The sequence below is a fragment of the Mastigoproctus giganteus genome, chromosome 6 (genome assembly GCF_048544385.1).
Source record: "Mastigoproctus giganteus isolate SK-2022 chromosome 6, ASM4854438v1, whole genome shotgun sequence".
Classification (NCBI taxonomy): Eukaryota; Metazoa; Arthropoda; class Arachnida; order Uropygi; family Thelyphonidae; genus Mastigoproctus; species Mastigoproctus giganteus.
Window position 1 is genome coordinate 60,473,248 of NC_143580.1, and position 27,774 is coordinate 60,501,021.

A 27,774-nucleotide genomic window follows, 5' to 3' on the forward strand; every position below is an offset into this window, starting at 1 on the left:
AACAGCGCTGTGGGCTGAGAAAGGTGGTGGATGAACGTTTCTGCCGACGTCGGCCTCGCATTGTTTCAACCAACCGGAGAGCGACAGTGGCACAGATCACCGCCGACTTCAACGAGGAAGGTATCTGGCAGAAACTGCATGAAGCTATGCACCCATCACGTCAACAAGGAACTGTTGAGGCAGGTGGACGGTCGGTAATGGTCTGGGTCGTGTTCAACTGGCACACGTTGGGACCTCTGGTACGCCTAGACGCATCTCTGAACGGTCCAGGTTACCTGTCCATCCTTGCAAACCATTTGCATCCCTTCATGTTCATCGTGCACCCCAGGGCAATGGGTTCTTCCAGCAAGAATGTGCATCCCAACAGAGCCGTTGTGACTAGAACATGATTCGAAGAGTATTCTGCAGATTATACCACCATAGAATTTCCTCGCCGTTCCCCAGACATGAACCCTGTGGAACGTCTTTGGGGTGCTGTGGAAAGGTCCGTTCGCGCTTTGATCCTCCACCCAGGAATGCGACGGAATTATGGACAGCGGTGCAGCAAGCATGGATAGACATTCCTGTTTAACGATTTCGCGAACTAATGGACTTAATGCATCGCCGTGTGACTGCTCTTGTCCGAGCAAAAGGTGGGCCTACCCGTTTCTAGATATGTATTGCATGATTTCTCTCCACTCAGCGTATATAGATTAACTTAACTACATATATATATTCAAGTGGTTTGTTCTTATTTTTTGTTCCTCACGTTGCTTTCATGTGCGTGTTGTTTCTTGGATTTTTGCAGGTGCGAGAAACAATATAATAAATTACACATGCCAGATAACCTAATCCGAACAACAAGCAAATATTGTATTAGGTCTCTTTTGCATCTGGACGTTCTGTGGGAAAATAAGTTTTTCAGACTGCATATCTGCATTTTCCAGCTTGCACAAACTGATTGAGGGAGCATACCCGAACCGGTCACTGACTCTGATATAAGTAGACGCTTGGTGCGTGCAGACATAGATGGACATAGTGTATAGTATTTGTTGTCTAGCGGTACCGGGGTTCCCACTAAATAGTTCTTTCTTCAACCACAAAGATTAACAAATATAACAATATTTGTTATTATCCTAGTGGGGTAGAAGCTCAGGACGGAGGCCCTATAAGAGCCTCATAATTAAAGGCAACACAAAAGCCCTTCAATGAAGGCATTGAGGGATTTTTATGTATTTGTTTCACATCAGATTCCTTCTTCAATATCTATAAAAAGAAAATTCTTAACTGTCTAAGTATACTTAGATAGTTAAGAATAATTAAGAATTAGACGAATATAAGCCTCTTCTTTATACTTACTATGGGGACAGCATACTGTAAATATAGGACTGTTAGAGTCTGACTGAAATGCTTTTCCTGCATACACTTGGGGCTTCTCATCATCACCGTTCTCTTGTTCCTCGTTGTGATGTCTATAAAATTGAAAAAAGAAACACATAAAGTATACCAATTATACAGGGTTATTTAAAATGAAGTCCGGGGTTTCAAACAATTCTTGTACACACATGAGCAGACATAGGAAGAAAGAAATATTTCCAGAATGCAAGTATAGTGATGAAGTTTTTTTACATACCTCATAAATATTCAATATGAGAGCCTTTAGTGAAATCGCCCAAAATCGCACATTCTGCTTATTCACTTTCCCCGACAAATGGAAGGTCGATTCATCAGAAAAAGTCACTTTGTCCGAAAGTGGCATTGCACAACGGTAATAGATTTACTTACATGAAATTCCAACACAGTAAAAGCTTTCTCATTACATTCCGAAGCCATTTCGCAACAGAGCGGAACTAGCGTCACAGGCAAACGAACGACTGCACGGCGGTATGCGTCCAACGCCATCTGGTGGTTAACCGTGCAGCATACCGAATATCGCGAGCGTGGGAACGAAACTTGGGTTATTATGCGTTCTTTCGAGATGGCTGCAAATGATTATGACACATGCGCTTTCCCAAAAAAAAATTCTGAAACCCCGGACTTCATTTTAATAATCCTGTATTATGTATTAAGACTAAACATGAAAGTCAAACCTTAATACAAGTTATTTTCTAACAAATTATTATTGCCTAATTTAGAGGAGTCCTTCGTGACAGTATGGTGGTTTCGTCACTTGTGTGGAGAGGCCTTGGTTCGAATCCCGATAACTATAGAAATTTCTAAAAACTTCTTTGATGAGGCTATAGTTAGCTGATCTCAGCCTGAGGGAGAACATTCCCCCCATGAACTACTCTCGTTTCTTCAGTACACACAACATGCATCATACTGTTATATTGGGCCAAACCCGCACAGTAACCCTGGAAATGTGCATTTCCCATATTACTGGGCGGGTTTGGTTATTAGTATTTTAATAACTGGATGTTCCAGAAAACAACAAATTTAGGTGATTGTATAGTTGGTTCTGTAATTGGACATTGACCTCGTGTGCTATAAAGTTCTCAAAGTCATGATAAAAGCTTTTCACTAGGCAAATAGAAAGGGTGCAAGAATATTTGCTGTGATGCTATCGAGGCAGTGTTAAGTGGGTCGGATAACTGCTAGCTTCGGGGGGATAGACTAAAAGGGTAACAGTGGTTGCAGGCAGAGGCAAAAGTGATTCTTGCACTACTTCTATTAGAATGAGCAGCAGCCTGGAAAACAAGGCAATGGAGATTTCCTGGACGGCTGGGAGTCATAATGGAACAAGTAAATACATGGGCTGTGTTAGGTAACTATGATTAGAAACAGGTGGATGTACACCAATGCTAGGAGCTTAGTTAATAAATTTGATGAGCTGAAGTGCTAGTGAAGACATCAAAGGCAGATATTGTTGGGATATCAGAGACGTGGTGTCATATAGACAAGATATCGAGACGTGGTGTCACATAGACAAGCATTGCAGAATTGGAATTTGGGGAGTACAATGTGTACAGAAAAGATAGACAGGACAGGAAGGGATGAGGAGTTATGCTGTTAGTTAAGAAACATATAAAATCTAAGGAAGTGCATCCAATTGATGTTGGTGGACAATGCAATGTCAAGTCCGTTTGGTGTGATATAAGCACTGGGAAAGGAAAAATGAGAGTAGGTTTGTTATAGGCCTAATGAATCTGATGAGTGTAATGAGCAGTTGTATAGAGAAATTGAGTGGGCCAGTAAATCAGAATGTCTTAAAATGGAGGATTTTAACTTTTCAGATATTGACTGGAATTTGTGGGTTGGTCACACACACACTAGTAAGACTTTTGTGGATTTATTGGATGATTGTTTTCTGCAGCAGCATGTTCGAGAGGCAACCAGAGAGGGTAATACTCTTGATCTGGTTATCAGCAGTGATCATTCGTGTATTAAGAATTTGCAGATAAAGGAACAACTAGGTGGCAGTGATCATAGTGTACTGATGTGGGATTTACTTAAAGATATAATTACCATCAGGAGTAAAGGAAAGGGTTTTTGCTTCCGTAAAGGTGAGTACAGTAGTCTCAGACAAATTTTAAATTCTGTACAGTGGGATCAACTGACGATGTTACCAACAGTAAATTCTAAGTGGGAAGCATTCAAGGAATTAATCGTGGATGCTACTAAAAGTTTCATACCTATTAAAAAATATTGTTCAAGGTTTAGGCCTAATGGTTATCAAATGAAGTAATGAGACTCGTGACAGAGAAGAAAAATGCATGGGATCCATATAAATTATCAAGCGACTCAGAAGCCTATGGCAGAATATAAGCTAGTCTGTAATCAGGTCACAAAGGAGGTTAGGCAGGCGAAGGCAGATTACGAGAAATCTTTGGCAAAAGATGCTAAGAAAAACAGCAAGGATTTCTTTAATTATATAAACTCTAACAGGAAGGGGATGAAACTGATTGGTCCACTTGATATCGATGGTTCGACTGTTGATGATCCTGCTCAGATAGCAAACAAACTGAATGAGTATTTTGCATCTACATTCACACATGAGGAGTTATTAAGGTTTGAAACTGGCAGAAGTTATCAAATTGTAGCAGGGTGCTTAATGATTTTGTAATAACTGAGAGCAAAGTGGAGGAGAAATTGTTGAAGTTAAACATAAGAAAGGCACCTGGGGTGGATGAGATCTATCCAGTTATATTAAAGGAAGCGGCAAAGCAACTAAGAAAACCCTTGGCCATAATTATGAGAGCATCCTTGGACTCACTGGAGATGTGCAAATGTATCCCCAATTCACAAAGGGAGATCGAAGGGTGACACGAGTAATTACAGACCAGTTAGTTTAACTTCTGTTACGGGTAAAATAATGGCGTCACTGGTTAAAGATGCATTGCAAGATCATCTAGACAAGACTGCAGCAATAATTCAGACACAGCATGGGTTTGGTAAGGGAAAATCTTGTCTGACAAATTTGATAGGATATTATGATGTGGTTACAAAGGAACTGGATGCAAAAAATAATTTTGATATCATATATTTGGATTTCAGGAAAGCTTTTGACACTGTTGCGCATGAAAGACTATTGTACAAATTGGAGCAGAATGGTATTAAGGGTAAGTTGCTACAATGGATAAAACGATGGTTGAGTGGAAGAAGACAGAGGGTCTTGCTAGTGTGTGTGTGGTCACACACACACTAGCAAGACTTTTGTGGATTTATTGGATGACTGTTTTCTACAGCAACATGTTCGAGAGGCAACCCGAGGGAGTAATACCTTTGATCTGATTAAGAATTTGCAGATAAAGGAACCACTGGGCGATAGTGATCACAGTGTACTGATGTGGGAATTACTTAAAGATGTAACTACTATTAAGGCTAAAGGGAAGGGCTGTTACTTTCGTAAAGTGACTACAGGGGTCTCAGACAGTTTTTAAATTCTGTATAGTGGGAGCAACTGATGATGTTACCAACTTTGAATTCTAAATGGGAAGAAGCCTTCAGGGACTTAATTTTGGAGGCTACTAGGCTTTTCATTCCAACTAAGAAATACCGTTCAAGGTTTAGGCCTAAATGGATGTCAGACGAATTAATGAGGCTCCTGTCAGAGAAGAAAAATGTATGGGATGCATATAAAATATCAGGTGACACAGAAGCCTAGGGCAGATATAAGCTAATCTGTAATCAAGTCACAAAGGAGGTTAGGCAGGCGAAAGCAGATTATGAGAAATCGTTGGCAAAGGATGCAAAGAAAAACAGCAAAAAGTTCTTTACTTATGTAAATTATAGAAGGAAAGGGATGAATCAGATTGGACCACTTAACATAGATGGGTTGACTATTGATGATCATACTCAGATAGCTGATAAGCTGAATGAGTATTTTGCATCTACATTCACACATGAGAAGTTATTCAAGGAGGGGAATGCCAGAAGTTTATCAAACTCTAACAGGGAGCACTAGCGTAGCTACCCTTTTTCGGGCCCGGAGGCAAAGAACATGTTCGGGCTCCTACTTAATTAATGAAAATTGCAAAAAGAGGAGACAGCCAAAGACGCCGGGCTCTTAAAGGACCCGGGCCCGGTGGCAATTGCCTTGCCTGGCTACATAGTAGCTACGCCACTGACAGGGAGGTAACTGATTTTGTAATAACTGAGAGCAAAGTGGAGTATAAATTGTTGAAGTTAAACATAAAGCAAGCATGTGGTGTGGACGCGATCTATCTAGTTATATTAAAGGAGGCAGCAAAGGAAGTAAGCAAACTCTTAGCCATAATTCTGTGAGCTGCCTTGGTCTCAGGGAGGTCCCTATAGACTGGAGGTGTGTGAATGTATCATCAATTCACAAAGAGGGTAAAAATGTAATACAAGTAACTATAGAACTGTTAGTCTATAGTTACTTGTGTAACTATAGACAACAGGAAAATAATGGAGTTACTGGTTAAAGAAGCATTGCAGGATCATCTAGACAAGACTGCAGTAATAGTTAAGGCACAGCATGGGTTTGTTAAAGGGAGGCCCAGTCTAACCAATTTGATTGGATACTATGATGTGGTCACAAAGGAACTGAATGCCAAAAAAATTTTGATATCATATACTTGGATATCAGGAAAGCTTTTGATACTCTTGCACATGGAAGACTGCTGTACAAATTGGAGAGGTATGACATTAAGGATAAGTTGCTACAAGCGATATAGGGATGGTTGTGTGGGAGACAACAGAGAGTGGTAATCAATGGACACTGCTCTTCGTGGACAAATGTTATTACTGGAGTTCTCAAGGGTTCGGTGTTGGGCCCATTGTTGTTTTGTATATTTATCAGTGATATTGATAAAGGTAAGCAGCAAATGTGTATTCGTGCGGTCATGCGTTTTGAAGCTCAGCGCTAAGAGCCAAAAATACAGTGTTCGTAACAGTGCACCATGATGAATTAAATACCAGAAGATTCCGTTTAATATCAGCGATCCAATGATGGAACTATCGTCCAACTCTCTATTACAGGTAAAATTTTACTGTCATTTTTCTGTTGCATATATTGCAGACATCACAAAAGGCTTATTATAACCACAGTAAGCCATTCTCCGAGTAAGGCTAAACTGTGTATGTAGAAACCTCACGAGGTCAAGGTTGCCACACAATAGCGCCGATTTAATCCCTCAATCATTAAGTGAGGTAAATTCCCTAGTAGCCTCCTCCCTAACATCTAACGGCCACCAAGTTCAAATAAGTCCACTGAGCGTCGCCTTAGAAAACCGTCTTAAAGTAACTACTATTCTTATCTTAAACTTAAAAGTCATTTGAAAGCAGGATATTCTACGTTCACTGTACTGTAGAAAAATTTGTGGAATTTAAACATGCCAAGTCCTATTCAGAAGAATACCACATGCGCCGCAAAAAGCATGTGTAGCCAGTGCCAAAAGCCTGCGGCGCTCACCGTGCAATGTATCAGCTGCTCACTCAGCTTAGGGGCTTGTTGTGTTTATAATCTTTCAAAATTATCATTAGCTAAGCAAAAATCCTACTTGTGCCAAGCTTGTAAAACATCTGTACGTAAAAAAGTACTAGCAAATAAAAAGTCGAAATCGAAAGGAATTGAGACCCAACATAATAACTCCGTTAATAAGCCGCTGTCAATAACAAACGATGGGAACAGTGATGTCAGTCCTGCTGTCGTGTTCATCTCAGAGAACTCTGTAAATGAAAACGAAACTCCATGTGAGGAGCCAACCATCAGTGAAGATTCTATGCATGGAGACGTACCAATTGGTCAGAAAACAGACGGTTTGGTATTGGAGAAAACACCCAGGGTTTATACTAACGACAAAATAGCTGGCGAACACAGTGCACCTGCCATTTCTACACCAAACTCTGCAATGAATTTTAATACTGGGATACAGTCTCCCGTAAATAAGAGTTATGTTGTTAATGCCAATGGCAATCTTACAACCCACATTAAGCCAGTTGTCTCCAGGACGCAACTCCACAGAAATCGATGTAGACGACGGCATATTAGTGATAGTATTGTATATGCCAGCCGTCATAATGAAAACCTTGCTGATGGTGGCTCTAACAGTGAAAAGAGTATTGTAAACTTAAATGAATTTCAATATTCAATATGGCAATCCGAAATAAACAGCACCGCGAGTCTAGATGTCCCAAGTGAAACACCCAACTCGATTGTGGAAGCTTGCCTAGGAACCAAGAAAAAATCTGACCATCGACAAGAGATTCCAAAAAAACTAGATCTAATTGTGAATGAAATAAGGCATCTATAACCACGAAATCAAACCGGAACTGAGCATAGTTCAGAACGTGACACTTTATGTTTAGCCCTTCCAAACTTTGAATGTCGCCCGCTGGAGGAAACATGTCTCTTTCCTGAAAGTATTGGGCTCTAACTTAACAGATGCAAAGGATAAGTCCCACCATCGCAGTGTCGCCACTGTAGCAACTCAAACAGAAGACTTCGCCAATATCCCGCATGCACAGCCAACAATGCATGCAGATCCCCAAAGAAGGAACTCCCCACCTTCTATCATGTTTACTAATGTGTCTACACAAACTGATTTTTCGCTTGCTGAATCTTTGTTTCCTAGCCACTCCGCGTGCCTCTTCAAGAACCGTAAATCACTTGAAATTATTATAACATCAATACTTGAAGATATCAAACACCGTATGCTCTGCACTACTAATAACTACGTATCCGCCATAGCTGATAACTTTTCTCAAGATCCAAGTTTGTGTACATGTTATGATGGTGGTCCAGCTATTAAATGCGCTACGACTCAGACCTGCGCTACTAATCAGGATCACAATAACTTATCCTACAGCACTAATGCACTGAATTCAGGCCAAACACTAAATTGTCCCGAGATCCAGATAGCCAAAGAACTTCCTTGCCAGGAAAACCAGACCAGAAACCCTGCCAATCCTACGGAAGAATCAGCTAATCCAGATAAACCACTTAGTGTCCCACTCCACAAATCACAGAAGCCATCTACTACATTGCAATGGAAACCCAATCCTGAAACTATCGTCGAGACTTACTCGTACTCAAGCCGAGTGTATCAACCTACAATGCCGAAGAAACCTGAAATCCACAATTGCGGCCCCCCACTGCTAACATTACAACCATCCCGGGCGGAAGTTGTAGTTGCACCTCCTCCTACACTTGTGGCCCAGAGTTACTGCAGTAAGCCTCGCCATCCTGAAGAGGGTAAAATGGGAACCCCAAATGTACTAAAGAGAAGGCGATCATTTAAAATGGGCACCTCGGCCACCTCCAGGCTGCAGGCGATGAATCCACCAACTGTCCGTCTTCGACGAAGTCTATTCGTTTCCCGACTGGCCCCAAATACAACTCCTGATGATATCGAGTCATACATAATGCATGAGCTGCACTTTACTGTGTCCGTCATACTTCTTAAGAAAACACCCCTGCATACATCGTTCAAAGTTGAGTGCGATGCCCAGAATTTCAGCTCCATGTCAGCGACTGCTCTCTGGCCGTCTGGATCACTACTCAGGCCATACTATGAACCTAAATCCAATATCACCCCACGCCTAGCCATGGCTAATGCGCTATCTCACCAAGACTGCTCCCAAGCGTGACGGTTTGATAGGCATTCCTATTCTCAGAAGCCCCAAAACCAGGAATCAGGGTCACACGATGATGAGCCCTATACATACCCCAATGACAAAACCTCTGATCAATCTCTGCAATACCACAGCTACAATGAAATCCACCCTCAGCTCATACCAACTATTGTAACCAACCGTGCTAAAAAGCCAACAAAGAAAATAAATAATGTCCTCGAATCAGCACTCGTGAAGGTCTCGTGTCACCTTACACTCAAGATTTTTTATCAAAATGTCCGTAGTATTCGAAATAAGCTCAAGACACTTGAGCAGATGCTTCTGTCCCAAATGGCTGACGTCATCTGCATGTCTGAAACCTGGCTGGAACCACAACAAGAATCAATTGCCTCCGCCCAAGCTGCTGGTTACAAATCTTTCTTCACCTCCCGCTCTCATACCTGTGGTGGGGGCGTTGCTGTCATCATAAATGCCAGTAGACTTGAGTTCGTACATGTAGTCTCCAGCAAATCCAATCTATTCGAAGCATTGATAGTAACGGTCAAAGTCAACTCTTGCTTATTAGATCTCGGTGCAATATATACACCCCCAACCCCCGATGCTCAGACAATCAATGATATTGCATCCTGGCTAATAAATACGCTTCACACATCTGCTATCCACCTCATCTGTGGAGATTTTAACTTACCACCAAATCTCCAACATCTTCATGAGTCACTTATGGCTAAGATTGCACCTAGTGGCCTCAGGATCATAAACGAAGGCCCAACTAGAGGTCTTCATCGCCTGGATCTCATATTATCGTCTGGTTCCTGTAGCGTCGACATTAAACCCGAAACTCACTTTGAATCCGATCATGAACCCATCGTAGTCCTATTGCAGCTCCCAACGCCCAACTTTAATGTCTCCCACTACGTCAAAAGGAAGATCATCATCTCTCCCACCTTCCTACAACCGAACAGATGCCTTTATGCAACAAGATTAATTCCCTGGGAAGTTCTCGAATCAGGAGATCCGGAACTGGCTCTAGACATATTAACGAGATGGTTGCACACCGTTACTATGTTCTCAGCAGCTAAACAGGTCAGTATCTCCGCTAGAACTAATGCTTGGTGGTCTTCGGAGCTAAATTACAGTTTCAAGTGCAAACAGTCCCTCCATAAACAATGGAAACAGTCTGGTACAGCATATGACCGAACTCAGTACTCCAAAGCTAGAGCACTGTTTAACAGACTGAAATCGCAAGCCATTAAAGAATACACTGACAAGACCTTATCCAAAGGCAAAGTGCCATATACCCGTAACTCTGAACCAGATTCCAATTTCAATCCAGTTGAATGGATCAACTATGTAGCCAGATTCCAAGACAACATCACACAACCATATGATTACCAACCAGACCCCATTTCAAGTCCAGATGATGAGCTGTTTTCCATTCAAATCGATCGACAGCAGCTTCGTCAAGCCATCAACTCGCTGCGTCCGTCATGCACCGCTGGCATCGATAATGTCCCACATTTCATCGTAAAGTGCCTCAGTCCATATATCCTTGATCCTCTGCTCTACTTGTTCAACTCCATCCTCTCTCATAGAGTGTTTCCTGCATCCTGGAGCAAATACAGTCTTGCCCCACTACCTAAAGTTCAACTACCAAGCCAGCCGAAGCACTACAGACCGATTTCCACTGCATCCACGCTCCTAAAGCTACTGGAAAAAGTCCTTCTTCCGCATATAACACGCCATCTTCTTCCACAATCATCAAAACAACTCCATTATGTTCTCCCTAATAGATCAACTGTCTCCAACCTTCTGGCAGTCCAAACGGAAATTTTAAATGCATTTGAGGCCAAATCAGAAATGGCGGTTGTTTATGCCGATATTGAAGCTGCTTTTGATAGCCTCAACATCTCAGCCCTTCTGAATCTCCTAACCAATTTCTTTCGGATCAAAGGTGACGTTTTCGCTTTTCTGCACTCGCTCCTCCGGAACAGAACAGTGTACCTCACTCATCGTAACCTCTGCTATACCCGATCCATCAATGCTGGTGTGCCGCAAGGTGGCGTTTTATCGGGGTTACTTTTTACCGCCCTCCTTATTCCGTTTGTATGTAACAGAGATGATGTCATTACCTACGCCGACGATATAAAGTTCCTAACAGAAATACCACCATCAGCCGACAGAGGAGTGATCACATCGGAAATTTGTAATAAGATCACAGCTTTCTCTAGCCATCTCAACCATTTCGGTCTCAAACTGAACCCCCAAAAATCCGTTATTATGGTTTTTTCTCTGAAGAAGTGTCCCGCATCCATACAACCCTCACTGCAGGGTGCAGTTATTCCAAGTGTTACTAAACACAAAGATCTCGGTGTAACCTTCGACCCAAACCTTAGGTTAAACTGTCACATCGAATGTGTTCTACGCAAGATCAACCGAATGCGCTGGATTGCCCGTCAACATCTTCTTCATAACACAGATGCAAGAACCACAATCAGATATCTGGAAACCATTGTGTATCCTACCTTTCTGTACGCCTCTGAAATATGGGCATCTGCAGTACCTTCTCTCATGAAGCCCATCTTCGCCAGTGAATACTGGATATTGAAGTGGGCAACCCACAAGCATCGACTCCCCCCTCAGCAGAGGACCACCAGCATGGCTGACCAACTCCAAATCCCGCGGCTGCCTCAAATAATCAGCATGAGGAGAACTGCGACCACAGTCAAAATGCTGGTTGGAAAAATCAATTCCCCTGACTTCTGGGATATATGCCAGTGGCATGTTCCACTTCCGTCCTTACGAACCACCCCTCTTCTTCAGCTACAACGGAACAGGCTGAAGATCAGTGACAGATTCCTACCTGGACAAGTACTTCCGACAGTACAAGCCCTGCTAATGATCGGAGTTGACCTGCAGAAATTCGCTTCTGATCGCAATTACAGGCGCTCGTTGGCCGAACTTGTTCCCCTTTTGTTTGGCCCCTGATGTCGACTCATACCGATATCTCCATCTGCTATCTCCTATGGGGCGCATAACGGCACGTCGCAGGCAAATCGACGAACTGTCTTCACAAGAAAATGCAATACCGAACATCAAGTGGCACTGTGAAATATTCTGACTTGTGTGAATATGCTTAAATATGTGCTTTGTACATATGAACGTGTACATACCTTGGTGTACTGTCCGCCTCACAACTGTGTACATACTCATATCTATTGAATGGCTAATGCTACGTTTTTAATTGTTATGTAATCTTTTATACTGCACAAATGTTTTTACTGTACATATTTTTATATTACCCCATATCATTGTCAAGCCCCTGGCCTCCTGGCTGTGGCGGGCACATTATTGTATTGTATCTTTACTGTACAATAAAGATTTTCTTCATGTAACCTTCCTGATAAAACGTCTAGGGCGGCGCAAACTGAAGATCTCAGGGATGAAGTTTTCTCTATGCGAGAACAAAATAAAACCGTCAAGCATATGATAACAGACCACTTTGACTTATATAAGTCTAACCACAACCTTGAACAGAAGCGATTGGCAAATCCCAAGCACCTCATTCAAATGGCTGAGACTAATGAACTATCACAAAGAGAGAGCCAGCATCATCTCGAAAATGAGAAAGGACAAGTGAGCCTATCAAAAGTTAATGATCGACTACACAATACTTCTTCCAGAAAAGAACACCCTACCTCTATACATAATTGCCTATGTCCTGACCACCTAGCACAACTCTCAGGGCACCTTAGCCGGTCGGAACGAGTGCTTAGGGAGCTGACGTTACCACTGCAAACCAACTTTAGTAATCTAACTAAAGAAAACCAACATTTAAGATTCCAAAACCAAGTAATTTTAGACAAACTAAATGACGTAGAAACACAACTGCAAACAATTTGTTAGTGATATGGGAATTCCAACAAGTCAACATTCACTAATAGAACCTGGATAGTATGCCTGCTACCACAGAGATTCCACTCCATGTGAACGAAGGAGAGAATGCAAACGAATGTGCCGAACTTCAGAAAAAAACAAAAACATGCCAACAACAACTCGCTAAACAAAATTCCTACTCCACTAGGCTGTCATGTCCGCGAAGACGTGATACATCAGGTTCCCGAGCAGTGACTGAAACATCATGTACAAGAGGAATCATAGTCCCTACCCAGACCTCTGTAAGCCCTAAAACAAGCATAACGGATTCGATTAATTGAGTATCCCACATTTGCGGAGACAGTCCAAATTCCCGTAGTCGAAAACCAAAGTAAAAAATTTAAGCATGTCCCATCTAAACCTAATCTCTCTCAGCGAACTACTAATGTATCAGTTGATACGAACCTCCCATTGATTACTCAGGCAAGAAGACTGGCGGACATATACCATATATCAGCTGTTCGCACCAGAGAAAGGATCTTCGTATCCAGACTGGGCCCTGAGACGAGAACAGAGAGTATTAAAAGTGTCTCTTTTTGATGGAATATGGGTTTGAAGTGGACGTAAAGAAATTAAGAACCAAACACCCATGCTATGCCTCCTTCCTAGTGATTATGCACATCTAACGCCACTAATACTGTCATGAACCAGAAGAACTGGCCTCCAGGAACACTGGTTAAGCCTTTTAAAGAAAGACGCCCCGTGAGGGCACACAGACAAAACTCACAATCTAATCCAACGTAGCAACTAATGGCTAGTTTGGAGACTGAATCAAAAACTAAGCAATTGCGATATTTCCTACAAAATGTCAGGAGTTTATCTAATAAGCTCCACTCCCTCCAAACGCTTTTATCTCTCAGAGAAACTGATCTCATCTGTTTAACGGAGATCTGGCTGACAAATGAGCGACAAAATTATATACTTCTTCAAACTACCCCTTACAAAGGTATCGGAAACAGTAGAGGTATGGGAAGAGGAGGGGGCGTCCAAATATTCTTTCCAATCCAGTGGCAGGAGAGAGTTAAACTAAGCCAGTCTAACAACTTTGAAGCTTTATACAACACTGGTGAACCGACAAATGAAAGTACAACTCTGTTTGGTTTACCTCTCTCCTGACCATTCCGAAGTTACACGGATTGAACTTCAGACCTGGTTAGTAAAAAGCCTAGCCCCTACTCAACAAACAGTTGTAGGTGGAGACTGTTTAATATTTAAGTTTGTAGATGATATAAAGGTTGGCAGAGTTGTTAACGACAGTAAAGACAGTATAGTACTCCATTTGCCCAATTTATTTAATCCTATGGGAGCAATAAGTTGGACAAATGGGCTAAGTGGGAACTGAAGTTTAACATTGACAAATGCATATGGGTAGCAATAACCCAAGAGAAATGTACCAGCTGTGTGGTACTACACTCAGGGAAGTGGAAAGTGAAAAGGACCTGAGGGTACTTATGCAGTCAAATATTAAGTTCGCTGAGCGAACTTAATATTTGACTGCATAATGCAGACGGACTGCCAGGGCAGGTCATGGAGTATTGTGAATAATATATAGGAATTTTGTTGGCAGGGACAGGGAGGCGATTATCCCGTTATACAAGGCAATGGTCAGGCCACACCTAGAGTACTGTGTACAGGTCTGGAGGCCTCATTTTAGGAAGGGTCTAGAGTTTCTAGAACTAGTATAAAGAAGGGCAACAAGACTGGTGAGGGGAACAAAGTGGTGCTCTTAGCAAGAAAGGCTTAAGTTCTGCAAATTGCAGCGCCTGGAGAGTAGGCACCTGTGAGGTGATCGGATTGAGGTGTGTAAGGCCTTGAATGGGATGAGCAAGCTGAATGCTGATGGGATTCTTCCTCTTGCTCAGATTAAGAACCTGAGGGGGCATAGATTGAAATTGAGGAAAGATAGTTGTAGAATAGATGTGCGGAAATTTGCCTTTAGCGAGCGGGTAGTTGATTGGTGAAACAACTTCCATCTTTTGTTGTGGAAGTTGATAGCCTAAATAAATTTAAGGCTGAGCTGGACAGGCACTTTGAACGAATGGAGAGGTGAAATGGGAAGTTTTTTTTTTTTTTTCGGCCGACGCTGCATAAGTTTTATTTCTTGCATCATATGCCTCTGCTAATGCTAATAAGGAGAACTTGCAGCTTGGGTCATGCGTTGTGATTTACTCACTCCAAGACCTTTCCTATATATTATAGTCAGGACTCGGAATGCCGCATATATTAGGAATCCTATACCATAAATTTTGTGCCAAGGATAACGTGTAGCAAGCGAATAGGTAAGAGTCAAGGATACTTAAACAAAACATAATTTATTCCCTACTACTTTCACAAAGATATATAATAGATATGGGACAGAATGCCTTCTTTCTCACACTAAATAGATAAAAATGATACAGTATATGTCTCAAGCTAATGGTACAGGTTTGAAGATATGTTTATGTCCTTCCGTTGCATCCTCATCTTACAACAGTATACGTGTATATAAGTACTGTACCACAACAATGTATAGTAATCTGGGTTTGAGTAATCACATTAATACTAATTGATATGCTAGACTAATTTGTAAAGTAATGTATCATATAATGTTACATAAATGTTCTAATGAGGAGGAATGCTTCTGTACTAAAAAAATGAGGGTGAATAAGTAGAACATACCAGTAAAATAGCTGTTTTGTTCCAACTGTAACTGGTTCAATGTCTGTACCTTTCTCGTCCTACTAAATCCTAATGGAAGCTTCAGCTGGAAAGTCTTTGAGTAGTGATATTTCAGGGTAAGCAGCGGAATCGGCTTCTTTAGTCTGAAGAGTAGGTTTTTGTCATGATTCTCAAATCAAAAGCCAAGAGGAGGAGTGGCAGTTGATAAAAGAACGGCGATCGATCAGGAGAAAAAAAGGTTCACCTAAGTTTCTGGGTTAGTCTTCAATCTGTCGACAACCGAAGCCAAAAGTAGCAGAAGTGAGAGAAAAGCCCTTGTCCTTTATTTTTACCTAAATATATAGGTCCTCCCCCCTTTACACTTTTACCATGCTCCCATTGGCCAGGAGCTCGTTTTAGTGGGGGGGGACTAAAATTCCCAGGGCTGATATTTGGGGAAAAAAGGAGCTTCATCGATTAGAAAATGAATTTCATATTTGCTCTGAACGAACGTTCCAGACCTCTGAACTCGGAAATCCAATTCCCTGCATAAGGAACTGCATGACAACAATCGACTCCACAGTTATAAAATTCAGGTTACACCTTAAAGTCTGTTTTTAATTGTTATTACTCCTTATCCGATGAAGATAATCTAGTACCTCTTTGTTTTGTCGCATATTCTATCTCCCAAGTTGGTCAGTAGCTGATCAAGTAATGGTATGTTGCCGTGCTGTGACCCAACTAATAAAGGTAGGATATGATTGCAATTACGATCCTTACTTAGTGTTGCGCAAGAGGAACGTGCGCTCGAGTGGGGGAAAGAAGGAGAGGAACGGCGATAAACACGGTGTTGAGTTTCATACTCCCTATAGTACAGTAGTGGAAAAAAGTATAGGGTTACTTAGCCTTCTAAGGCAGATGTAAGGCGAAAATTCAACCATTTTCACAATACACAGTGGCACGTTATGGTCTAAGTCGCTGCTGTGTCTGAAACCAAACAATGACATAATAATCACAAATAGTTTGTAAAATAAAGTCCAGGTTCATTTCCCATAATCCTCTATTTTCGAATTTCCTTGGCAATTCTCGATGCAATTTTTTTGGCCATAGTTGGCGTTTCATTTATTTTTGAGTTTTGAACTTGGTCCCATGCCTTTTTTGGGGGGGTGGAGGGAAGCATCAGCAATAATAACTCGGGTTTTCGATGCTGGATAAAAGATAACTAGCGCCATCTACCGACACATAAAAATTCAGAATATTCTCAACGCCATCTGACGACTAAATCGGAAATTTAAAGAGGAATTCGAGTATCACATCTGGACTTAGTTTGTTATGCAATTCATTTATAATTTTTACGTCATCACCGTGATGACGTAAAAATTATATTTCCATTTCTGACATTGGTGCACGGATCAAATCGGAAAGTAATGTCTCTATTGATGTAATTTAAAAACTAGATGTGGTACAGAAACGTAACTGTGAACATTTATGGATTGCTGCGTGATAGATCACATGTAACTGACCTTGTTTGGTTTTCAGTTATGACCGAAACCGACTAATAGAAATGACAGTCACATGTCACACAAAAGATGATGTGAAAGGAGTCCCATTCTAGACCTAATTGTTATAGGAGATGAGACTCGGGGTACACACTTCTTTTGACATCAGTCAAGGAAAACGTCCATGATATGGAAATATCATCGATCCCCAGTATAAAAACAAGATCAATCGAGTACTTTTTGAAGGAAAAGAGGCTTGTACCATTTTCTGCAGCGGAGGAAAATTATTCGTGATCGAGTTCACTGTATAATACCACACTGTTAATTCTTAACCATAATGTTCTATATATACTGCGAAATTAACAGCAGAATAGGTAGAACAGATTGAATGGAACAGTTTAGAACGTCCTCTGTATTATTCTGTTTGAGAGCCTTCAGATTTCCATCTGGTTTCTCACCATCCTAACACATTCCTACAAAAGGATTTTGAAATTCTCTTAAAATGTTGGAATAAATGAGTTTACGTGTTATTCAACTCAATCATGTCCACGGTAAGTTATTATTATTAATATTAGCCATATAGTGCAAGGAAGCCTGAGGCTTATTCTGTACAAGCTAAAAAAAAAAAAAAAAAAAATTGAGAAAGAGAGAGAGAGAGAATCACCAAGAAAGAGAAGAATGATGATATTCAGCTCAGGACCCTGGGTGTGCCAAGCCCTTACTCACCAGAAGTGAGCTGGTTGGTGTTTCTCTTCTACTTCTCTGTTTCTCTCTCTCTCGGGGTAACTGGGAAATTTTTTTAGCTTGTATAACATAAGCCTCAGGTTTCCTTGCACTATATGGCTAGTAATAATAATAATAATTATAATGATAATAACTTGGCGTGGACATGACTGAGTTGAGTATACTTCATAACATGATATGGATCCTTGAATGCGAGCACTTGCAGTTTAATCTCAACTCTACAGATTCTCGTTTATGAAATGGCACTGATGGCTGACATACTTCGTTTATTTCTGCTCAGTCTACCAAGACATTCGGTAACAAGACTGAACTATGTCTCACCATTTTTCTCCTGCAAATGAACACGATTTAATTGCAAGTAAGGAAACTTCTGAAACCGTCCAAGAATTTACGAAAGTAAATTCTTTAACAGATTGCGCCAGATAACCGGCTTCCCTATACTATAAGGATATCTGCCTTACAAATTTTTGATATAGTTTGGACAGAATAAATACATGAACCTATCATTCATGTATTTATCCTACTTCGTTCAGTACCAAATCATTCATGTACTTATTTTACTCCTTACAGAAACTATCTTCGTTAACTGTATATGTGTTTCCTCATTCATGTGATTCTAGCATCGACCCAACTGAGTCTCCTGTTTTGCCCCGAGTTTTTCTGGTTCTATCTACACTTAAATTTCATTACACAACAACAGATACCTGGCTGTTACCTTCTGATTATATCCTCAGATGGGATTTCTGATTTTAACCCCTTCTCCTCCTCCTTGACTAGGCTACACAACAGCGGCTGCTGGTTAAATCCACCTGTTACCATATTTCACTTCTCCCTTCAGTATGCCTGACTGTCGTATTTAGACAGTTGATTATATATATATTTTTTATTTTAAAGGTGGATTTAACATTCATTTATTTCTAATTTTTACTTTCTTTTTTCGTTATTTTTATTTTTATTTTTAATTATTTATTATTATTACGGCTGGTACCACCGGATATGGCCCCAAGTGGTACGTGTTCTATTGGCATCCACTGGAACTGTTTTTCCTACAGTGAATACAGTATTCTTGTCTTGCAATTTTTATTTGATAGAATGCGTATTGTTGTGGCCTGCCTCCTCGTGGCGTGAACTGGTACTAGGGATCAGCCTTCCTGATGATCGCTGCTTCCTAGTAACTATTTGGCCAGAAACAACAAAGCAGCACAATAAAACATGCAACTATGCAAACATAACACCATACTCAGTTCTGGCCATTTCAGAATTCTATATTCATCAGTGTACTATGTCGAGTTGAACTAACGTTTAGGTGCCATCCCATGTCCATCTCAAGAGGAACTGCCGGGATATGCTAGCCGTATGTGGGTGGGCTTTTTTCTACTGGAAAATACCGTCTAGAATGGAGCCTAGAAACAGAACTACTAGTCTTAGAATGATTTCAACATGTTTTGCCGTCAACGTACTATCAGTAACGACTAGAAGTGAATGGCAATTGTAACTGCTGGCTTCCGTACCATGATTTCGGAAGTTGGCACGATAATCCGCTTCCTGATGCAGGCTGGATTACTTCGGCCTCAGCTTGTCTCCAGATGTATATATGGCTGTTGGTGGATCCAAAACGAAAAAGATGATTGGTCACTAAATTTGTCATTACCATTCTTTTACACAAGCAGCTGTCTCTCTGCACTACTGGGAACACTGATGGCGATGGGAAGATGTCAAAGGCCAAAGAGGCAACGGATACGGAGAATACAGCCCCAGTGTCACAGTTGTCTGATAATTGTGCTGTTCAACACAGATATGGAGATACAGTGTTGGAATCTGGTGGATTGTGACTTCCATCGATTTTTCCGTTCTGATGTTTTTCTGATACCACCAGAACCGCGGAAACGTTTTCGAGCAACTTCCTTTATCCATTATTTTCATCAACATCGAACCTTTCGGACATCACCTCTCCCCGATTTGCACGAATGGTGATTTGCCTTTCTGACCATCCACCTTCTGACAGCCCAACAGCCTTACCCGTTCAAAGTCCGACAGCTGTGAATAGCGACGCTCTTTGCATGTCAAAAGTATTGCACACTCTTAAAGAGTCATTCGCTCATCGTTTTGTTCGCTTGTCGTAGGAAAATAATGGTGCTGGTAGCACCATTAGATTTCTATCGCCGGCGGTAATAGACACATGATTAGACATTCTATTGCGCATTCAGTTTGACCTGCTAAAATTTACCTTTATATACATGTAGATTTAAGTTAATCCGTTTCTAGGTGGGGCAATTTTAATTATGAGCAGTGTAAAACAATCGAGACCTTTCGAGTAATTCTTGTATATAAGATCTTTTATAAACAAATCAACAAAAATATCAGCCAACTGATATTTCTTAGGAAAACTAATACAAGATACAAACAAAACGTTCCCAGAAATAATTATCCTGGCGAGAGGGACTGCACAACATCACGTCGCCATCAATGCTTATCTCTAAGTGAAGGACGTGAAGGCATGCAAGTTCTGACGTCCTCTTTCAGATGACGAATTGCATTCCAATTTTTCTGATTTTCTCCACTGGACTCAAGAGGGACTGGCTTTTGCTGAATGACAGTATACCATCCATTTTCATTTTAGTTAAGCAGCGTGTCAGTAAGCATAAAATAACAGCGTTACGTTATTTTGTAATTCACACAGCGTAATTCTACATCCAACACAGGAATATAGAATTAGAGAAAGAGCATTGTCTCAAAGATGTTAAGAAACCGAAAGACGCTAGTGGAATAATTTTTTTTTCCAAGAAATTCGCAACCCCGGCAAGAACGTAATTCCCGCGCGGGAAATGTTTATTAAAAGCACAGTTTCACAAAAACCATTCTGGGAATATTTTGAATATATACCACACATCACTGGTAAAGGTATGAAAGTATTATATATTACATTTTTAATGTTTACGATGTTGCTTACCTATATGTCTTTATACACAGATATGTGCACTTTGATGTTATATTAAGATCATAACACAAATCATCATCTTTTATGGTATATTTTTTTAATGATTTGACTGCTCCGACCACATGCCATTCTCCTATCAGCTGTAAAGTAATAAAATATGCATTTTAATTCCATCTAATATGCACAAGGTAAACATGAACAATAAAACATGAAAAAAAAAATGAAACGAATAATTTCACTTCATTTCGCATTATTACTGATCTTATACACTAAATCCTATCATTAACGGTTCGCATTGGTCAAAGTCCGTTTGATAATCACATTTACGAATTTTTTCCCCATTATGTTTGAAATACTGTACATTAGGGGCTTCGAATATAATGAATATATTATCCAGCAACCTGGAGGGGATAGAAGATATATCTCCCCTGTGCCCTTGTTTAAAAAAACGGAAAAGTGGATGAAGCAGGAAATTATCATTGTTTACCTTTTCTCACTCTCCGATTATCTCTTTGCCGATTTTTAAACAGGAACATTGATAATTTTATTCTTCATTCACTTTTCCTATTTTCAACAAGGCCATGGAAGGAGGGAAGGATATGTCTGTTGTCCCGCAGAGTTGCCTCGGCAATATATTCACTCTATTAATAGTGAATAAAATATTATATCTGATTATGGTTTCAGTTTCCACACTAGAATTTTTAAAGAAAACTTTTCTAAAAAAAAATAATAAACAACTTAATTTGAATTATTTATTTATAAAAATCACCTTCGTCATAATTTTACCAAAACGAACTTGCAAAATGTAAGAATTTACCGGATAAAAGTTGGATATAAAGTGAAAAGTGTTGATATATACTTTGTATAAACAAATATTTGTATATGTTTACAAGCGACACCGCGTTCACGAGTACACGCGGAGTGTGCAGGTACTGCCTAAGGCTAATGCTTTATTAAAACCACCTTTACTCTATGAATTTATTTTTGTGTATTACTGTACGGAAAAAAATAATAATGATTTGCTGGATTTCCGTGTGCCGGTTTTAATAGAGTTTTGGATGGTTCTACAAATCATTCTAAAAGAACTAAATATAAAAGTTCATGAATATGTATCTACTGGGAGTCGAAGAATAGTTACATGCGGACGGACACACAGACGAAAAGATATGGAAAGACAATAGTCGTTTATATATATATATATATATATATATATATTAATAGTTATATTAGTGATAAAAGGAAAGCAAGAAATAAAGCAAAGCAAGAAAGTTAAAAGACAATAACTAATATTTATGGGTTAATGCAGTTGCAAGCAATCATGCAATACACCCACAATGTCTACAGAATATCAATAGAAAAAGTAAATCAATCCAATAATAAGAATACCATCAAGGACTTAAGAAAACGCAAAAAAAAAAAAAAAAAAAAAAAAAAAATTATTATTATTATTATCGCTTTTTACCGACAATCTAGATGACTTCAACTGGGGCCAACCACCCAGAATGAAGGCAAAAAACGACAAGAAGTTCTCTGTTTCTGTGATGATCAATATATGCTAAGTAATTTAAATCTAAACCAAATATAAACCAGTATAGGCCGAACATAAATCGAATATAAATAAATCGAATGAAGATAATTAATTAAGAAAAATTTTGAAATATTAGAATCAAAGGTAAGAAATATAAGTAAAATATAAATGTAAGCATATATTAATCATCGTTGACCCGACAGAGAACGTAATTTAAGGATTAAAACAAGATTAAATATATAATACATACTACATTTGACCGTATCTAGGACATAATGTAATAGTCGTCAAAATAATATGTGGTGCCCCCTATGTGATGGATACGGTAAAAATAAATAATTAAATTAAATTAACGCAAAGAGAAACATGCAGATAGTAAGAAGAAAAACTAAAGGAGTAGGAAAAATAGAACCTGAACTCCACAAAGGCGAAAAATAGTGGTATAGATAAGAAATAGTTTCTCCTACGTCCTCGGATTGCCCTAATAATTTCGGAGAAATAAAAATAAAGAGTGTAGGACAGCTTAAAGGCATTACAAGATATAAGTTGTGGCTCGGGTATGCCCGGGATCGCAAACCCGTTCCTATAGTAGGACCCTGAGCTGAATTTGCATGTTATCTCAGCGTGAATTTAAGTAAATTAAAAGAATTTAACTATATGTATTAAAAAAAAAAAAAAAAAAAAAAAAAAAAAAATGATACACTGTAATTTGCAAGCCGGTGGGTACAAGTTTTCTACGCCGTAAGACACCAAGAATGCAAAGTGTATCCTATTTACATATATACATGGCACTAAATATAACGATTTTATTGAAAATTATATTGAAACGATAGGTTCAGAAAACAAATTTTTGAAATTAATTATGCTAATTGCTTTCCTGAAGTGATATTTCAGGTAAGCGATAGGGAAATTATTATTGATCAACCTGCCGTACAACGCTGTTAAGCCCGCTGAACAATTTTTATTACTATTGCAGATATAAGCAATCCTTAAACATTGCGATAAAATTATATTAGCATGCACTGATTTACCTTTGATTCTAATATTTCAAAATTTTTCTTAATTAATTATCTTCATTCGATTTATTTATATTCGATTTATGTTCGGCCTATACTGGTTTATATTTGGTTTAGATTTAAATTACTTAGCATATATTGATCATCACAGAAACAGAGAACTTCTTGTCGTTTTTTGCCTTCATTCTGGGTGGTTGGCCCCAGTTGAAGTCATCTAGATTGTCGGTAAAAAGCGATAATAATAATAATAATTTTTTTTTTTTTTTTTTTTTTTTTTTTTTTGCGTTTTCTTAAGTCCTTGATGGTATTCTTATTATTGGATTGATTTACTTTTTCTATTGATATTCTATATATATATATATATATATTCTTTTGGAAAATCTGCCCTTTATACATGTTATCAGCAATGTATTATTCTAGGCCAAGATACTACTATGTAACATTAAATACAGAACTATTCGAACCCACTGCCAACGGTGTATATCGAGGTAAACACGAAAGAGTACATGATGTGAGGTGTGGCGTGAGATATATTTAGACAGTTGGCAAAAAGCTGTTTCGTTTTGATAGCAGTGATTTGAGGATCATTACAGCATTTACTTGTATTGAGCGTGTTATTGGTTTTTCAGGACACATTTATTTTGAAACATTACAGTACATTCAGTTATAAATATCCACATATGCCTGTACCAAATAAGATGACCATTCGGCGCATTCACCATTGATGAACATATCCTTGGCAGTGTGGCATCATTAGACGAAAAGATTACACAGGCAAGATGGTTATTTCCAGCGTGTTCTCTAACAATCTTGACTGAATTCATTTCTAACAAAAATCAGTGTTGCAAACTGGGCTGCATTTTAAGCGTATAACTCTATATCGCGTATATACACTACACTACAAAAAGTTTTGAGGATGTACGTAATAGCACCTAGGTACACCACTTTCGGTGTTTACGACAGCGACAATCTTACGTGGAATGAATTCGACTAGCCGTGGTTTGGTGTCTTTAAGTCAGCCAAATTTGTTGGATGCTGAGACTTATCTTTGATGTGCAGTCCCAAGCGATACGACAGGTTCTCGGCGAGACTCGTACCAATGACGGTGCTGGCCATCTCAGATGCGCGTATCGTTGTTTTGTATACCAGTCTTGCATAATTCGTGCCTTTGGCCAGTAGCTGTGGAAAAGTCCAGGACGATAGTCACAGTATTATTATGAGATGAACCTGGTTTCATAAGTGCTAAGATACACCATTCAGGTCACAGAGCCCTCCAGAATAAGACAGAATACTACTGTACCACAAAAGCAAACCTCATGCAAGAACATCACCACCGCTTTGCACAGAAGGCCAGATGAGTTTGGGACGCCCATTGGTTCGTATGACTTCAGCCAACCTCGATACTCCTGCTTACATGACCCCACATGCTTATAGAATTCGACATTACTATTGTGGTGATTCTGATACCACTGCAAAAATATTAGAAACAAGTTAGTTAATGTACTCAGTGCCTTACATTTCAGGAGCTGTAGCAAATAGCAGTAATTTATGATTTATAACCAAAAAGAGCAAAAGTCAATGACTTTAATGGGTAAACCGGAAAATTTCGTTTTTGCGTATCCGCCACGTTTTCCTATTCATTTCTCCAACGAGCGTACTGCTCCAAACATAACAAACATAATATTCAGTGGCTGAACTACAATATTAGATCTCTGAATAGCCTGTATAATATTTATGAAGAAAGAAAAAAGAAATAATAATTACCGGATTTCTATTGTTTTCCTTTTAATGAAATTTGGGAAAGATGGACAAATTATTCTATTAGAGCGAAATATAAAATTTTGTGAAACTGTATTTTGTGGGAGTCAAGTTATTAGATGCGGTCGGGCGGACAAAGAAATAATAGCTGGATTTTCGTTGGGTCCGATTTTAAAGAAATTTGGAAATGCTCGAGAAATCTTTTTAAAAGGCTCAAATATAAAATTTCATGAAAGTCCGGCCACTGGGACTGGAGTTACTCGCGGACGGACGAACGGACAGGGCGAAGACAATAGGCGCATTATTTGGACTTCTTTTTTTTTGAAAACATGATATAAAGATTTCCTGAAACGACTGAATTGAAAATTTTATAAAATATAATAGTTACATGAAGGTAACGATAAGGTAAACTGCAGTCTAATATAATCAGTCCAATGCAGGATGGAAGCCTTCTCAACAATTCATGTTGAGAGAAATGGACCATAATGTGCCGCCCTGGTCCTGTGCTGGTTGGCAGATCGACTGCACTTAGCTCTCAGGGATTTGAACCCTGATCTACTCAAAGAGCATGTGCTACTATACTCTTGGCTATGAAGGCTTAAGTTACGTATATATGAAAAAAAAAAAAACACTAAATAGAATAAAAGAAAAGTAAATATAAAAGCTACTAAGATCAAGGAATACATGAGCTAGAATAAAATAACAAGCTTTCAAGGCGAAATACCTCTTCAAAAAACACACTCCGCTTTGAGAGCTTGTTATTTTGTGAGAAAGATTTAAATTAGGACACTTTTTCCACATGAAGTATTAGTTAGTTTATTGGAATGCAAAGGACATTCAGATAATTAGACCAATTTTATCCCAACAATAAAATAAATTGGTTACGTTTCGGATTTCAGTATCGGAATTCGTCTTCAGGCCTTCTTATTCTTTTTTATTTTGTACTCCACTTATTGTCCCTCTCGAATTGAATTCTTATTTTATTTTAGCGTTTTTATTGATCGACGTTATTAGTTTTATCTTTATTTTACTTTCATTCTATTTAGAGTTGATTCTGTTTAGTAATTTGTATAATAGTTACAAGTTTATGTAAACTGTTATATGTTAATAAAATTTTGATTTTAATTCTCGTTTGGTAAAGTACCCGTGAAGCTAATCTGGCCCACCATTTGCGCTGGTATATCCCCTAATTTTGTTTCTCGATTACTTGCAAAATCAACCATTTCCAATAGTGATCGATTTGGAATTTCATCGAATCGGAAACTGCTATCCCATAATGCAATTAAAATTTTTTTGGCCAAAAATTTTAATGATAGGGTGTAGATTTCATTTGGCCCAATTTTGGTTGCGAAAAAAATTGAGCTGTAGACTTAAAAAAAAAAAAAAAAAAAAACAAATCAGGAAATCATAAAATTGCTTCGTATTATTTTTGTTTGTCGATTATTTAGCAGAATATAGATGAAGATTTCCTCTCTAGTTTAAGTTCATATTTTATAAAAGGGTTTATAGCTGTTTTTTGTCAATAAAAAATTTCATCATCCATTGAAATGTATTATCAGTGCTTCTATTGGCTCACCAGTTGGCATTTTTTTTGTCTTCTACACTAAAACAACCATTTCTATACCAGCTTTTGATAACAAACGACTAATATAAACTTTAATTTCGTGCAAACAGTAACTGGGAATGAATTCAGTCCAAAAAGTGGCCGTCACTACCAATATTAACAATTTATATCGCATAAATTAACACGTTAAGACAAGTTAATTTATACGATATATTGTTTACATATTGAGACATAAAGATCTAAATATAATTCACCTTACTTAATGAGTCACTCGAATAAAAACAACCCTAGCACTCTACTCTTCAAAAATAAAATATTACTGAACTTATTTCATAACATGGAACTGAAAATGAAACACCAAATCATGATGATCTCAATTAGAAATATCTTCCTTGCTATTACCTTTGTTTTGTCGAATTTCTGTCCGTGATGATCATCAAAGGAACATTTACATTTTTCTATCCCCTCTCCTTGGCCTCCATCGTGCGAGTGATCTGCGTTAACGGAATTCAGTAGTAAAAGAGAAGCAATGACTAATAGCGAAAGCATTTTTAGACTACAAGTTTTAATGTTGCAAAGAAAGCTCTGTATTCGAAGCTGACTTCCAGACGAGTAGATGGATACCTTCTTGGAAGAGAGCTCTTATAGCAAATTATGAATACGTCAGATATAAGGACGCGACGCAGAACAGTTGGAGCATCACGCTATAGGGAGGTATAACAGGTGCAAAGACATCCAGCAAGTGCAATGGGCGGAAGTTAAACCTCTTCTGCTCCACATCCTGTCTTTCTCTACTCATGTTCTAAAATCTTACGTTAACATTAGATTTTACATCCTGTTCGTCCATCAAGTGACAAATATCGAAGCCTATTTAGAAGTAGTAAAGTGTACATGCACGCGAAGATCCCCAGTTATTTGCCTCTTTGATTTTGTGGTACAATTAAATGAATGAAGTTTTTGTCGTTGAGTGTGTGAATTATGTGCTGGTCTGAAAACAAAGATTCCATTGTGCAACCAAAGTATTGATTTAAAGTTGCATGAAATGTATAATCTTGTTTAGGTTCTTAAACAGATTGTTGTAATTGGTATGATTTTTAGTACATACCACAAATATGTAAACTGTGCGCAAATATTAGGGAAGC

The 27,774-nt window shown here is 39.0% G+C and overlaps 1 protein-coding gene across 1 annotated transcript; it reads right to left on the reverse strand.

Moving 5' to 3' along the window:
• Window positions 1-1,225: 1,225 nt before the first annotated feature.
• Window positions 1,226-27,229, reverse strand: LOC150084335 (uncharacterized). The gene is made up of 4 exons (XM_090376186.1): window positions 27,035-27,229; window positions 20,779-20,906; window positions 1,339-1,451; window positions 1,226-1,245 (listed from the first exon to the last, which is right to left on the reverse strand). Exons 1-4 carry the CDS (start codon window positions 27,179-27,181, stop codon window positions 1,226-1,228), a joined length of 408 nt encoding a protein of 135 aa, XP_090232312.1. The 5' UTR covers window positions 27,182-27,229.
• Window positions 27,230-27,774: the final 545 nt, after the last annotated feature.

Excerpts from the sequence above, each read along its gene's own strand:
- LOC150084335 (XM_090376186.1), bottom strand. The coding sequence starts at position 27,181 with ATGCTTTCGCTATTAGTCATTGCTTCTCTTTTACTACTGAATTCCGTT. Across the intron at positions 20,907-27,034 it reads AGAAATTCGACAAAACAAAG|CTGATAGGAGAATGGCATGT; the intron begins GTAATAGCAAGG and ends ATTACTTTACAG. Across the intron at positions 1,452-20,778 it reads CTGTGTATAAAGACATATAG|ACATCACAACGAGGAACAAG; the intron begins GTAAGCAACATC and ends TCAATTTTATAG.